At 31.0% G+C, this 15,016-nt stretch overlaps 1 protein-coding gene across 2 annotated transcripts in view; it reads right to left on the bottom strand.

Moving 5' to 3' along the window:
* The window catches only part of Sec24AB (Protein transport protein Sec24AB), an 81,842-nt gene that overhangs the window by 24,488 nt on the left and 42,338 nt on the right, over positions 1-15,016 (bottom strand). For both annotated transcript variants that reach the window (XM_035355431.2, XM_035355430.2), the window contains 3 exons: positions 13,361-13,462; positions 9,940-10,063; positions 3,246-3,404 (listed from right to left, as the gene is read on the bottom strand). In XM_035355431.2, the coding sequence (XP_035211322.1) occupies positions 3,246-3,404; positions 9,940-10,063; positions 13,361-13,462 (385 nt within the window). The remainder of the gene's footprint in view (positions 1-3,245; positions 3,405-9,939; positions 10,064-13,360; positions 13,463-15,016) is intronic.

The following is a 15,016-nucleotide window of genomic DNA, read 5'->3' on the forward strand; positions in this document are numbered from 1 at the left end:
GTCATTAGATTAAATTACTGAATTGTTACTTTCTTATTTTCTGTTACGTAGCCACAAGTGGTGGTGATTTGTGAGCACAAAGTGTGTGCATCTGTTTAATTTGGATTTAAATAAAAATATTATTTAAACCTTTCATCTATAGTATTTATTCTTAAAGATACAGTGAGAATTCACTACTTAGTCTTTGACATTATGTTTAAGGGTGTATACTCCCAAAAGATACAAGAAGACTCTAAAACGTAACACTCTAACATCCACAAATCTGTCAACTCACAAGTAGGAAAAACATGATATTTAATAGATAAAGGTAGCACACAAAATGTTAAAAAAAAAGCCTTTTGGGCGTAATTTAAAATCTGAAATCTTTCCGATTTTCTTTTATTATTATTATTATTTTAAAGCTTTCATTTAGGAGTAAGTTCAGTTTTAAATGGCTTATTTCACTTCTTTTTGTAATTTGCGAATTAAATTTAATTAATTCCAAATTGTCAAATTTCTATTTTTTTGCCATTGCGTACAGATTTTTCATGTATGGTATTTCTTTTTGGAATTGAAGACTTTTTTTTTTTTTTTTTTTTTTTTTTTTTGTTTTGCATACTTATCGCATTTTTGTATCATTTAATTTCTATTTGAAGAATTATAATTGAATTACTTTTGTTTTCACAAATTTGTTATACAGAAATGGCATTTTATTTCTCAGATGCACATATAATTTAAAATAATTAATTTTGGTGTCTCAGCTAATTGGAAGTGAAGAGAAACATAACTGATTATGCCAGAAAAAATGGACATATCATTGTTAGATTTTTCAACCTCTTGAAAAAATTTGAATCTGGCAACGATAATACAGCTTTTTTGTTACTGTATTTATTATTGTGCATTTTTATATTTTTACATATCATTTTTCCAACTCAGTACAGCTTAATTTAGAAGAGGCCACTATATTTACTTGTATTTTAGATAATTTAATTAAATGTCAAAATTTCTACTTCATTCCTTGCCTGTTTAGTTTTAATTTAACTTAATAAATTTATACATCTATATATATGTGTGTGTATGCATAAATCACAAGATTTTTACATATAGAGAAAGGCAAATTAAAAAAAAAAAAAATGTCTAATAAGTTGCACTACTGAAATTAAACTCACTGGGTGTAAACAGAGCAGGAAGATGAATGGATTTTATATCAAATAAAATTACAAACAATTAATTCTTTCTGATTAAAAAGGCTAAATGTATCATCAACCTAGCAAACTGGAAATGATCTTAAAAATTGTATATACAATGTTGCTAACCTTGAAATATGAAAAACAAGTATAATGCATGATTCATGTAACTGAACTACTTATATTGTGATTTTGGTGCATCGATTATTAATTACATTTTTCTAAATTTTATGTTCTATGCCCAATTTCATTTTGTTGTTTTCATACACTTTTATACTTAGAAAAACTTTTACATATCAAACTAAGTTTAAATATGATGAGAAAAGCTAATATACATAAAACTGACAAGGTAAACTTCACAATGTACCATTTTATTGGTGCAATACAAAATTAAATACAAATATTAACTAATTAAACATTTGTTGAGTCTTCATAAAAAGCTCTATACATGTCTACAATAGATTAAAACAATTCAGATCAATTAAAATTTAATCAAAGAATCAATGGGAGGTCGTTAGATTTTGCAAAAGTTATATTAATTTAATAAACTACATTTATTGCTCAGAAACATTTCCCTTAAGCTAACAAAAGACTAAAAATTAGAAACTGGAAGATGCAATGATGCGGGGCGAAAAAAAAGGACTGTTGGCAGCTATGTATGTAAAAACATCAACAAGGTCCTATATAAAAAAAAATTTATGGTAATAAGAGCTATAGCACATAATACCCTCCCATTACAAATAAATTCTTAGACTTTCAAGGATGTTGCTCAGTTTACGTATCTCGGTACTATCATCTCTTATGATAACAATATTAAATTTGAAAAAGACAATAGATTATTTAGAGGTAATAGATGTTATTATGGTTTAAAGAATTTATTAATATCTAAATTATTGAACTTCAAGACAAAAACAAATCTTTACATAACTCTTATTAGACCTATCATACTGTATGGTAATGATTGCTATCCATTAACAAAACAGATCAAGACTTCTAAGCTTTGAAAGAAAAATCTCTGACAAATATATGGCTCGGTTAGAGAAAATAAGAGATGGAGAATTTTGTTTAACCACAGTAATATAGAAGATACAATCTAATATTGTCCTAGTCATCAAATTTTATGGTATCAGGTGGCTTGGACATATTTTTAAACGTGACAACTTAAACCCTGTTAAAAAGGTGACCCTCGCATATGCAGAGGGTATCAGGAAAAGAGGAAGATTTCACAAAAAATGAATAGACTGTGTGGAGGCAGATCTCAAAACTTTAAAAATCAATTGCTGGCAGACAAGCTTGTCAAGGAAGTTTGTCGAAAGGGCCTTGGCCTTACAATACACTGTAATGCAAACAGAAGAAAAATCTTGATGCAATCTCAGACAATATTTATGCAAAAAGTTTGTTTTTGTATGTATCACAAGATACAAATCGAATAAAGATTTTTGCAATTATTTTTTTAACACGTTGACTGCCCAACAAGAGGTAACTCATATTAGTGCTCTTCTTTAGGACGCCCAATACAAGTTATCTCGTAGTTTCTTGACTTGCCACTTTAGCACCACGAGTTACTTACTCGCTTAGCGCTTGTTTTAGCTGTATCGAGGAGGCAAGTCAAATCGAGGCAGATGTCCATACAAATCAACTCGTAGTGGGATTCTGCAAAGAGCTTTGTTTAACAAAAGCCGACTATGAGATAATTCCAAAGATTCTTTTTTCCACAAAAAAAAAAAAAAAAAAATCCTGTAAACTTTTTAATTATTGTTATGAATCATAATTAGTGTTTTTAATAATATAATATGATTAAATTTATTTGGCTTCTCGGACCGGAATCCAAAAAGTGCCGTGGCAGTCAACATGTTAAACAGCTTTCTGTATTTGAATACCGATTAAGAACTTTTTAATTTTGTTTTTAAGAATACTCTTTCCCCCAACAAATCACATATTTATTAAAAGCGAATACTGCATAGTACATAGTTCATACTGTTTAACAGTATAACTTATTAAAAGAAGACTTACAAATTATCACAAAATATGCAGCATTTCTAAAATTTAAAACTTTTTTTAATACATTTTTAAATTTACCTCGAGTGCACCTTATACGCATGACAGCTTCAAATCCAATACGCCTTGTCAAATACCTCTTGAAATCTCCTGAAAATTTTTCTACTTGTACCTTACCAAGTTGAAGATGATAACCAGGATAATAGTTTATACAACCAGACGAAAATTTTGAAATGCAACCTGTAGGTAAATAAAAAGATTTATTAACTTATATTAGCACAGAAGAATTTAAATTGCAAATGACAGCTCTGAATGAAAATAACGTAATATAACCAGTTGTACTTATCGAAATTAAATCACTTTATGTTTCCATAGGAAAACTGTAAAATATGGACTGTTAAAAGATAATTTATTTTGATTTATACATTGTACTTATTACATGTATGAATTCACTGCAAGTTCCAAATAATTCTTAATCCTTTTCTGCAAACAGGGTGCCACTTGGAACGAAATCTACAAACTAGATGGTAGAAACCTTAATGATACATAAAAGATTCATAAAAAGAATAACTATTTTATTAAGTTCAGAATAAATATCGGGTTGTCCAGAAAATAAAGCAGGTTTTTTGCAATTGTTTATCTTTCCTGTACATTTTTATCAACAAAAATATTTTGAATTACATTGGTTTATATATCATTTTGAAGCTCTATTTTCGCTCTATATTTCTATAACAATCATTTTGTTCCAGAATTATTTTTTAAAATATTTACTAGTTTTTTTTTTTTTTTTTTTTTTTTTTAACGGGATTTTCAGGAAATTTACTGAGTACAAGCTAGGCCACAGTGCAGCAAAAGTGGCTCGAAATGTCAATGAAGTACGGGGCAAGAAAAGTGTTAATGAATCGACAGTTCAACAGTGGTACCAAAAGTTTCGCCATGGAGAATTTGAACTGGAAGATCAAGAGGGTCGTGAACACCCTTCAGCTGTTGAAGATGATGATTTGAAGAATTTAGTTGAAACAAATTTGTGCACAACTGTTCGAGAGCTTGCCGAGGAGCTTGGCGTAAACAAAACAATGATTTCTGATCACTTGAATTGTACTGGAAAGTCAAACACACTCGATAAGTGGATGCCACACAAATTGAGCGAAAAAAAAATCTCCATTTTGAAGTGTCGTCTGCTCTTCTTCTCCACAACAAAAATGACCCTTTTCTTGATTGAATTGTTAAGTGCGATGAAAAGTGGATTCTCTATAACAACCGGCAATGTTCGGCTCGGTGGTTGGACCGCAATCAGACATCACACTTTCCAAAGCCAAATTTGCACCAAAAGAAAATTATGGTGACTGTTTGGTGGTCTGCAGCCGATCTCATCCACTACTGCTACCTAAATCCGGGCAAAATGATTACGACAGATAAGTATTGTCAGCAAATCGAAAAAATGTACCAAAAATTGCAACGGATGTGATCAGCATTGGTCAGCAGAAAGGGGCCAGTTTTTCTCCACGACGATGCTCGGCCACACATCGCACAACTAACCCTACAGAAATTTAACGAATTGAGATATGAAACTCTCCCTCTCATCCTCCATATCCGCCTGACCTCTCGCCAACCGATTACCACTTTTTCAAACATCTGGATAATTTTTTGCAGAAGAAATGCTTCAGAAACCAAGACGAGGCCAAAAATGCCTTTAACAAACTGTATCACATTCAGAACGCCAGAATTTTATTCTACCAGCATAAATAAACTTATTGGCAAAAATGCATTGATTCGGCTGGTGCTTATATTGAATAATAAAATTGTTTTTGAGTTGAGTTATGATACTTTAAAGATATAGGTTAAAAACCTGCATTATTTTCCGGGCAACCTAATACAAAAAGCAAAACAATGAAGAGAACTATTTTATTAAATCCAGAATAAATACAAAGAATAAAAATAAACACAAAAATAAAACATCCTTTTAATGAGCACCACACCTAGACTGCAAAATGCCAAATTAAAGCAAATCTCAAATGATTTTTGAACAAAAATGACTGCACAAATTCAGCACCACGAGTAGCTTCGGTATTGTGCATATTAAATTGGCAATTCACAATCACATTATCACAATTGATGCTTCATGCACATTTAGCCATTAGTGCCCCATTTATTTTCCCAATCTTATTTTTTAAACACTTAGTAGGATATATTATTTTCCATGCAGGAAAAAAAACTGCCCTGAGGAAAAGTAAAATAATTTAGCTTTTGGTTGATCCAACAGTAAATAACATAAAATAAAAACTACACAAGTTTAAAAAAAAGCATATTTTTTTTTAAATATTTAATTCAAGATGCTGCTATATTGCAAATAAGTTTACATTACGCACATTTTAGACCTATAAATAGTCTCCAAATTTATTATTAAGTGGTATAATGTTTGAAGGAAATAAAACTTTTAGAAGGTTCAAGTAAACTGATAACAAAAACTACTTTTACCTCCCCCCTTCCCCCATAAGAAAGGAAAGGAAGACTTCATTCTTTTCCAAAAAATAAGTGTTGTAAAAAATTTTTCAGAAAACATATATTTTGTTAGTTTAAGTAGCAGAATAAGCATCTGAAGAGTCATAGAAAGATGGAATTATGGATATCATACAGTAAGTTAAGATTAGTTTATGGTAGAACACCAGCATACATAAAAGAAGAGTTTATCCATACAGAGGCAATAAATAGCGGTTAAAGTTTATCATGGACTAAAATACACTTGAAGAAACAACAGCAATACAGAACACCTCAGTATCCATGAGAAGCATACATTCAATTACCTAAATGGTAACAAAAATAGTAGTTAATATCTACTTCAACTATTTAGTATATGTCAAATGTAATTCACCGATATCTGTTTAAAAGAAAAGTAACTAAGAAAAGCATTTAAGCATAGAATAAAAGGGTTGATAAGGATTTTACAAACATGAACAAGAAACTCATTTACAGGAAGAAGACAAATTTCTTGTTCAGTTACAAAGTTCCACTGTTCAAGTTTTGTAATTGCTGTGTCGAGAATACCGACTAACTTTTCAATCAAAATTTTTTCGTTTTCAATAACCTCTCTGTCACTTTTTATCGGAAGCGTGCATGAGTAAATACTTCAAGCGCATGCGTTGCGACATGCACATTAAACGCGCATGCGTAAGTTTGTGGCTTTGAGGTCCGGATTATAGATCATTCCGGATAATGGACGTCTGTATTACGGACTTTGTACTGTATTATCTCCTAATATAAATTTAGTAGAAGTATAAAAAAGAGAGAACCCATATGTAGGAAGTTTAATTCCGAAAATTGTGTTTTAAAGTAACTTGGATGTAAATTATGAAAAAGACGTTTTATGGGAACTTGGAATTTAAATTTTAGGGGGACTATATATATATATATATAGTACAAAGTTGGAAATCCGGACTCGTCGGGACTGCCGCGATTCCGGATTTCAAATATTTCCGGATATTAGATCATCAGTTTAAATCTAGTAAGATAGCATGTAAAAATTATAAAATTAAAAATATGAAATCGTGATTTATGAAATAATGAAGTATTTATGATTTAAATTACCAAAATTTACAAAAAAAGCTTAATATTTATTTGTTTATCTAATTAAACATTTCTTTTAATGTAAGTTGTTTAAGTTACTTATTTTTTGTGCTAATATTTTCTCTTTAATTCTCTAGACAGACATAATCTCTTGTTCAGTTAGATTGTTGAAGTCCTGTAACTGCTGTTTCGAGAATTCCAACTAACTTATCAATCAAAATTTCCTCGTTTTCAGCAATTTCTTCATCATTTTCTTTACTATTGGTAGCGGTATTTTCTGGATCTAGAACCCTATTACAGTTTTCACCATTTATTAACTGACTGATGATTGAGAAATATTGTCATCACAGTGAAAAACTTCTTTTATATCATCTTCATTTATTACCGCTTCACCACATTTCTTTATAAAAACCGTTAATTTGAAAATTTCACCTTTGTTTTGTGATATCCGAAAACCTTTAACATTACTGGCTATCATCATCAAATTTAGCTACCAATCACTATACGTACTTGGCTATGCATCATGAGCTTGGCCACTAACAACAAGTTGTTGTGTTAAATTTCATCTTGCTTCTATCGCGCACTAAGACAACTAAGCTTGAATTGTATTAGTTTAGTTATTTATTATACTTATGTCTATTTCTTGCATATGCTTAAGGCTTATCAGAGTTCTGAATAAATAAATTCCCACACATACTTAAGCCTTAATAAGGGCCGACACTAGATATCTTAACCACCGCCTGATGCAGTCTCTGTGGGTCCTAAATTCTGCAACTCTGTGCAGCCATACGAGCCCTGGTGCTAGTTCTAGGTTTATGTAAATAACAAAATAGTTAATTCTTAATTCAAATAGCCCTAAATGTAGTCTATGAGTATCATCAACAAAATCTATTTTTAGAATATGGAAAGAAATTTTTGGTAAATTTTTCCTCGTCAACATTTGTTAGCACATTTAACTTAAATCTGTAATCATCACCAAGCATAATGTCAACATAAAAAGTTCCTTTATTTAATTACTAAATACTCCTTTATTATTCAGTTACTAACATAAAAAAAAAAAAATTGTTTAGGCATTGCTACATGATTCATTACTCAAGTTGTCATGTTTTGATAAACATGCAGTGATCAAAGGATTCGATTATTTAATTATGGCAAAGCACATGAGGGCTATCTGCCTAAAGGAAGGGATGCCTTCGTAGAGGACTTTTTAAGGGAAACTGGCTCATATACACGTTACACATGGGAAAAACCACGAAAACGCCCATGCAGCCAGCCCGTTCGCAAAATTTTAACCTCGGACCAAACAACCAGTGTTTAGCGTCTTTACCGCTGGCCACTGTGATGGTGGGCCTGCAGTAATGAAAGGAAAATATAATAAATGATGATTCGCCAGGTTGGCATCAGATCAACGATGTATCTATGTGAAATGTTTCAGTTTGAGATATGCAGCAACGAAGCCAAATTACTTACTGATTTATGCTAAAATGTTTGTTTCTTCGATAACAAGGTATTTTATTTAATGTCGAAAGGAAATTAAGAATCGGGACTCTCCAGATGTTTTATTATGCGCAAAGGGGGGGAATCAAATGTGCACGTGTAAAGCCTAGGAGAAAAACAATATTGGTGGTTTTGAGGTCCGGATTTCTGATCATTCCGGATAATAGACGTTTGGATTTTGGACTTTGTACTGTATATAAATAGTGCAATAAAAATACTTCCATTCAAGAGTGCTGCAACAACATGCATGGAAATTACCACATTCAAGCTGAATTGATATAAAAGCTATATTCTAGACATATGATTAGTTAGCCGTTAATTAACTTCAGAATTGTATGTACAACAAAATAACTGTTACCAAAATGGTTTAAATAGGATGCAAATGCATCTAAATATGACTATAAATTGCCCCAGATAGAAAAACAAACCACTGGAATCTGTCCCTGAAGAACAGTGAAAATATATGGCAATGGATGCTGAATACCCACCATTGTAGAATGATGCTTATTTTCAGCAACAACATGAGACAAAATGTGATTCAATCAGAGAACATTCTGTTCAAAACAGCTGACAAAGCTTGAGTCTCCATTCAACTTTTTACCTTGGTCGCTTTGTAAGGAATTTTCTCCTTCCTTTTTACATGCCTTCATAATGCAACTGGAAGCATATCCAAATAGCAATTGGAATGTGTAGAAGGCTCTTTTGATTTCTCTCCTTCCCAGCTCCACAGAATTCTCAAAACTTTTAGTGCTTGAACTAAAATGCAGTGGATGATAAGTCATCACCACCTGGATTTGGTGACTGGGTCCTGTCCTCTACAGTCCTGCCCCCCTAAGAGGGAGAAAATGAACAGAATTTTTTCCTTCCTCAATGTGTGCCTTCATGTTGTAATTGCAAGTACTTCCAGCTAGCAATCGGAAGGTCTGAATTTCAAATCCTAGCGATGGCACTGATGATTTCTTACCTTTCCTTACTCTTAAAATTCTAAATACAACAAACGAAAAAAGTCTCTAAAGGGGAAAATAGTTTTGATCAAATGATGACAGAAAAGTAGGGGTAAACATTTCTTAAACAGTAGACATAAAAATTCTCATCCTATTCAAAAATGTGATAATTTTTTAATGACAGTAGCTAAATTGATATAATATATCATGACTCTATATAGTCACCTACCAGAATGAAAATACAGAAGAACGTTATAAATTCATTTTACATAAAAACTACAAGCACTCAATCATCGTATCTTCTTCAATGGGGCAGGATAACTGAATTAGATATGTTTCTAAAAACACTGATTTGAAAAAAGAAAAACTTGAAAATAAAGAGAGCTTGTATACTTACAGCAGCAACTTCCTATTTTAACAGAAATTATTTTCTTTCATGATAAGAAAACAAAAAAAAAAATTTCAAGTATTAATTTTTCCCCATGAAATTTAAAAAGAAGCCTTTTCTGACATTCTATGTTATATTTCAAGACATTCATGTCCATATGTTACTAGCAACGATTCTTTGCCACTTTCAACACATGGAAAACTTCAAAAATGAAACAGAACAGTTTAAAATCTTTTCCTTGGCATGAAAGATTTATGTACATTGTAAATATGGAGAGTTGTCCAGTGAAGGTAAAATTAATTTCAGGATTTTAGAATTATTAAAAATGGAATTTTACTTGCTGAAGAAAATTACTAAATTACTTCACCAGAAAAGTACTTACTGATAGTAGCAATATCGATGTACTGAGAGCAGAGCAAAAATAAATCTACACAAATTTGTTGCCCTGAGCAATCCAACGCAAGTTTCTTGTAGAAGTCATTAGCAGGTCCCACATTGGAAACATCCTAAATTCAATTAAAATGAAAAATTTTAAAGAAGAATGGAGGTTAAATTTAAAATATTGAATAAAATCATGAAATATTTTCATTCTAAAACATTGTTTGCACATCTTTATTATCAAAACGAACGTGAAACAGATCGTACTCGTATAAGTTTTCATTAAAACGAAAAGTCAGAAACTCGAATTCAAATTGTATTTACAAATTCAAACATTACAAGACAGCTTCAGATACTAAAATACCTAATTTTTTTAAACTGCTTCTACATATAAACTGCTTAAATGTAATAGTGATATTGTACACATTCCTGAACACAATAAATTTCAAGATGACACATTCCAATTGCATTTCTATATGAAACAAAATATTTTGCATTTTAAAGATATAAACATTTAAATATAAAAAATAAAATTTATTTTTTAAAAAGCATTTTACACAAAAATTTATTGAAGTTAAAAAATTGTATCACCAACACAATGGATTTAGGCATTATTCACATACCAAAATATAAACAGGCAACAAAATTTGGTTCATTCTCATCATTATTCACACACCCCCAAAAAGTATTCAAGAGACAAAGCACAATGTCACTAAAAGAGGCAATCTATGACAGTATGAATATATATTTATGTGGCAACCCAGACATATGTGCTGATGAGTGTGTATTTCCACCTTCATACTGATAGTCATTTTTCTGATTAGTGTTCTCACATTGAGAATTTTTTTCTTGTAAGACATTCTAATAAGACTAAAAAAGTTTGCTGGCTAATGAAAAAGAAAGCATTACATTTCTTCAGAAATACTAATTTTTGTGCAATAGCAATAGTAGAGAATTCACAAATTCGCATTCCAAGAGACTGTACTTTTTATATGATCGAAGTTGATGGATAAAAATTTGTGTGCAATAACAAATTTGCATAATTTTCTGATGCTTCTCCATGCAAAAACAGATCCTGTGTGCATGGAAAGAATAACAGTGTAAGCAATACCAAATTTGTGCGATTCTTTGATTTTTTAAGAGGCAGCAAATTGCAGTGTATGTGGGAAGGGGAAAAAATACACTGGAATTTTTTGAAAGAGGTAACACCATTTTTAAAAGAGTACCTTTTTGCATATTAGCTTGGGCAGAAATTTATTCAATGACTCAGTCTTCAATGAGTTGGTGACTTTCTGAAGAGTGGTGAAGAAAAACAGAAAGTATAAAAATTTTTAAAAATATACCTTTGTTTTAAATCCCAGTGATAAATATAAGGCAACTCCAAAAACATTTCAATTCCCTCCCCCTAGAAAAATCAAATACTAAAATTCCACCAACCTGAAATCAACACAACCTCTAAAAAATGTAAACATTCAGCTTATAGGTTCAGGAAAATGCAACATGGAGAATGAAATATGGAACAAAAGAGAAATATTTACCAAATAATGATGTAATAACAAATACTTACTAAATCAATGACATCATGAAAAAAGTCCCCCCCCCCTGCAGTCTGCATCGAAATAAAGAAGCAGACAACTTCTCTTTCAAGTTCACAACTCATGTGGTCATATTTTTTAGCTTTGTTATTTCAAAAAAAATTGCTTGGTGTTGTCATTTTGTTGTTTGATCTGGATTTTTGGGGAGATTAAAAATATTTTTCATTTCAGTTCTTCTTAATACAATGCGACAAGTTCATGACTTTACTGCTTGCAACATTGTAAAACCTAAACTTGTTGCATTGACAGTAATGCAAAAAGTAAAAATTTTGCAAAAAATAGAGGACACTCCTACTCCTCAGTTTACAGCAGAATCATACAGAACTGCAACACCAACCATATATATATGAAAAAATAAAGAAAGGCTATTGAAACTTTAAAGGAACACTGATTCTAACACTGGAATCCAAAAGCGGAAATCTCTGCATGAGACAAAATCGGCAAACCTCAATGCTGTCTTGTACAAAAAGTTCCAACAGCAGTGAAGTGATGGGGTATTATTTTCATTTAATACTAAAGAAATTCTTTCAAGTAGCCATTCTATTTCCCTTTGTGGTTATTTAAAAAAAAAATTCAACATCAAAGATAGCATCTATTTGTTAGCAGAATCATGGAATTGTGTTTCCTAAACAACATTAGTAAAGGGCTGGCATAATGCATAGCTATCTTCTCTGCTTATTGAAACTGAGAGTGATGACCAGTGAATTTTCTGGTTTTAGGATCAGTACAGCAAAGGTTAAAGCAAGAAAATTGCATCTATATTCGAAAGAAGAACAAATGAGGCGGTTTTGCAAGAAGAAGATATCACTCAATGGATGATGTGTCCAGCTGAGCAAACACTGAGCCTATCAGATGACCGATGATGAAATTATTGGCCCTGGTCTGAACTCAATACAGAGAGAAAACAATTCCAACGACACAGCGAATCTGATAGAAGTGAGGAAATATCTTTTAATGAAGGTAAGAGCATGATGGAAAATATCTAAAATATTTAGTACAACAGAGCTCTGTTACAGAGCAAGAAATCGCAACTCTATATAATCTAAAAAAAAAAAAAATAATAATAATAATACAAAATACTCTGAAACATCCTTAAGTTTTAAAGCAAACCTCTATCAGAAAAATTAAATGTTAAAAAAAGGGGGGAACATTTTATGCTTTATTAATGTCCCATATTTTATACGTCTCAATTGTATATGTCCTCGATGTCCGTATTTATTTTGTACTTTTGGGCTAAATAATAGGATTTATCTTTTCTGCCCTGAAATCCACACAACCTCTGGTCTTACACACTTTTCCAAATACTCATTCAGCTCTTGGAAACAATACTACAACTCATTCTTCAATAATTCTTTATAACAATCTATTTTAGGGAAAATAACAGCCTTTGAATAGCCATCCTTCTAATATATATTTTGAGAAAAAAAATTAAATAAAAATCAGCTCATCAAAAGTTAAGAAAATACATGGGATTTTCCAGAAATTATACTTTGTTAATACTATTCTTAACCACAGTACTCAGAAAGATCTATTTTGAATTTCAGTGATGATACATGGAATCACAGGTAAATGCTTCTCAATGTTGCTGATGGTACAAGAATGGGATAGTCACACAATTTTACTGCAATACCTTGAATGTTTTTCAAATCTAATAATAGTCTACATATTCTAAATATTTTATTTCAAAGCTGAATATTTTAAACTAACTTCTATAATGTGCTGTTTTCTAAAAATTATCCCTATCAAACAGCAACAAATAGTGCCCATAGTAACATAATAAAGAATCACTACTGAAATAAAAAAAAAAAAAAGGCAAGCTATTATTCAAACCTTTGCAGCTCTTTGATTAGGGTCTTCTCTATTCTTCAAAGCTCCAGGACCATAATTTGGCAAACAGGTCTGTACAACTGTGACCCTACCACCTACAGGAGACTTTAAAAAAAGAAAAAATTGCCTCAAAAATATTATACAATATACATATAACTTAAAATATTTATGGTATAGACATGAGAAAAAATCTTTTAACAAAATGACAATTAATATAGTAAATATTATTCTGAATACTGTGCTGTGAAAAAGCAGATTTATATTAGATCATAAAATGAAACAAAGTAAAAGAACATATACATCTTTCAATATACCAACTGTTACATTAACCAAATGAATATTTATTAATAACACTAACATTTAAAGACATTAGCACAGTTTAGATAGGTGCCTCCAGATATACATAAAACAAAGACTGCTCTAAATTTATTAATCAAAATCTATATTACTCAATCCCAAGTGAAGCTATAATAAACCAACAGTATCCATCCCCTGTGTCACAAATGACAGTAAATAATACATTACAGAAGGAATATCATGCTCATTTTAATTCGATTCATACAGTTTAGGTGCAGAATTATTTCAAATGATATTAGCTACTGTTGGAATGAAATTATACAACAATGGCAATAAAAGCATACCTTTTTTAAAATTTGTATTTCCCTGAGAAGGGCAAGGTACAGTTTAGATAGGTGTCTCCAGATATACATAAAACAAAGACTGCTTTAAATTTATTAATCAAAATCTACATTACTCAATCCCAAGCAAAGCTATAATAAACCAACAGTATCCATCTCCTGTGTCACAACTGACAGTAAATAATACATTACAGAAGAAATATCATGCTCATTTTAATTCGATTCATACAGTTTAGGTGCAGAATTATTTCAAATGATATTAACTACTGTTGGAATGAAATTATACAATAATGGCAATAAAGGAATATCTTTTTTTAAAATTTGTATGGCCCTGAGAAGGGCAAAGGTAATGAGATTCAACCACCAAATCCATACAGAGTACATCCCTGTCTCTTTAATGCATAAACAACATCTAAAGACTATTATAAAGATTTCCATAGGTCTCTGTCTCACCGCACAATAATCAATACTTTTTGATGAAAGATTTAAGAAATATTTATTTTTAAATAAATCAGTTTTTTTTTTTTTTTTTTTTTTTTTTTTTTTTTTTTTTTTTTTATATTAGTGTGCCACAACTGACAGTAAATAATACATTACAGAAGGAATATCAAATGCTCACCTTAATTCGATTCATACAGTTTAAGTATAGACTTATTTCAAACGATATATTTAAATCGGGAATACTGTTGGAATGAAATTATATAACAATGGCAATAAAGGCATACCTTTATAAAATTTTGTATTTTTGTATGGCTGTGAAAAGGGCCTTTTTGGGGAGAGGGGAGTAAAGGCAAGGCAAGGCAATGAGATTCAACCACCATATCCATACAGAGTATGTCCCTGTCTCTTTAACGCATAAACGACATCTAAAGACTACCATAAAGATTTCCATACAATTCTAACAGATATGAAATACAAAGTTATGCTGATTATTTACGAGATGTTTATAATAACCCACAGTTACTATTATGGTTTCAAAAACTTCGGCAAAAAGCCTATCTGTTCCTCCTAAGTGGAAATA

This window comes from Stegodyphus dumicola, chromosome 8 (genome assembly GCF_044657685.1).
Source record: "Stegodyphus dumicola isolate Sdum_Otavi_A_Nest chromosome 8, ASM4465768v1".
Lineage (NCBI taxonomy): Eukaryota > Metazoa > Arthropoda > Arachnida > Araneae > Eresidae > Stegodyphus > Stegodyphus dumicola.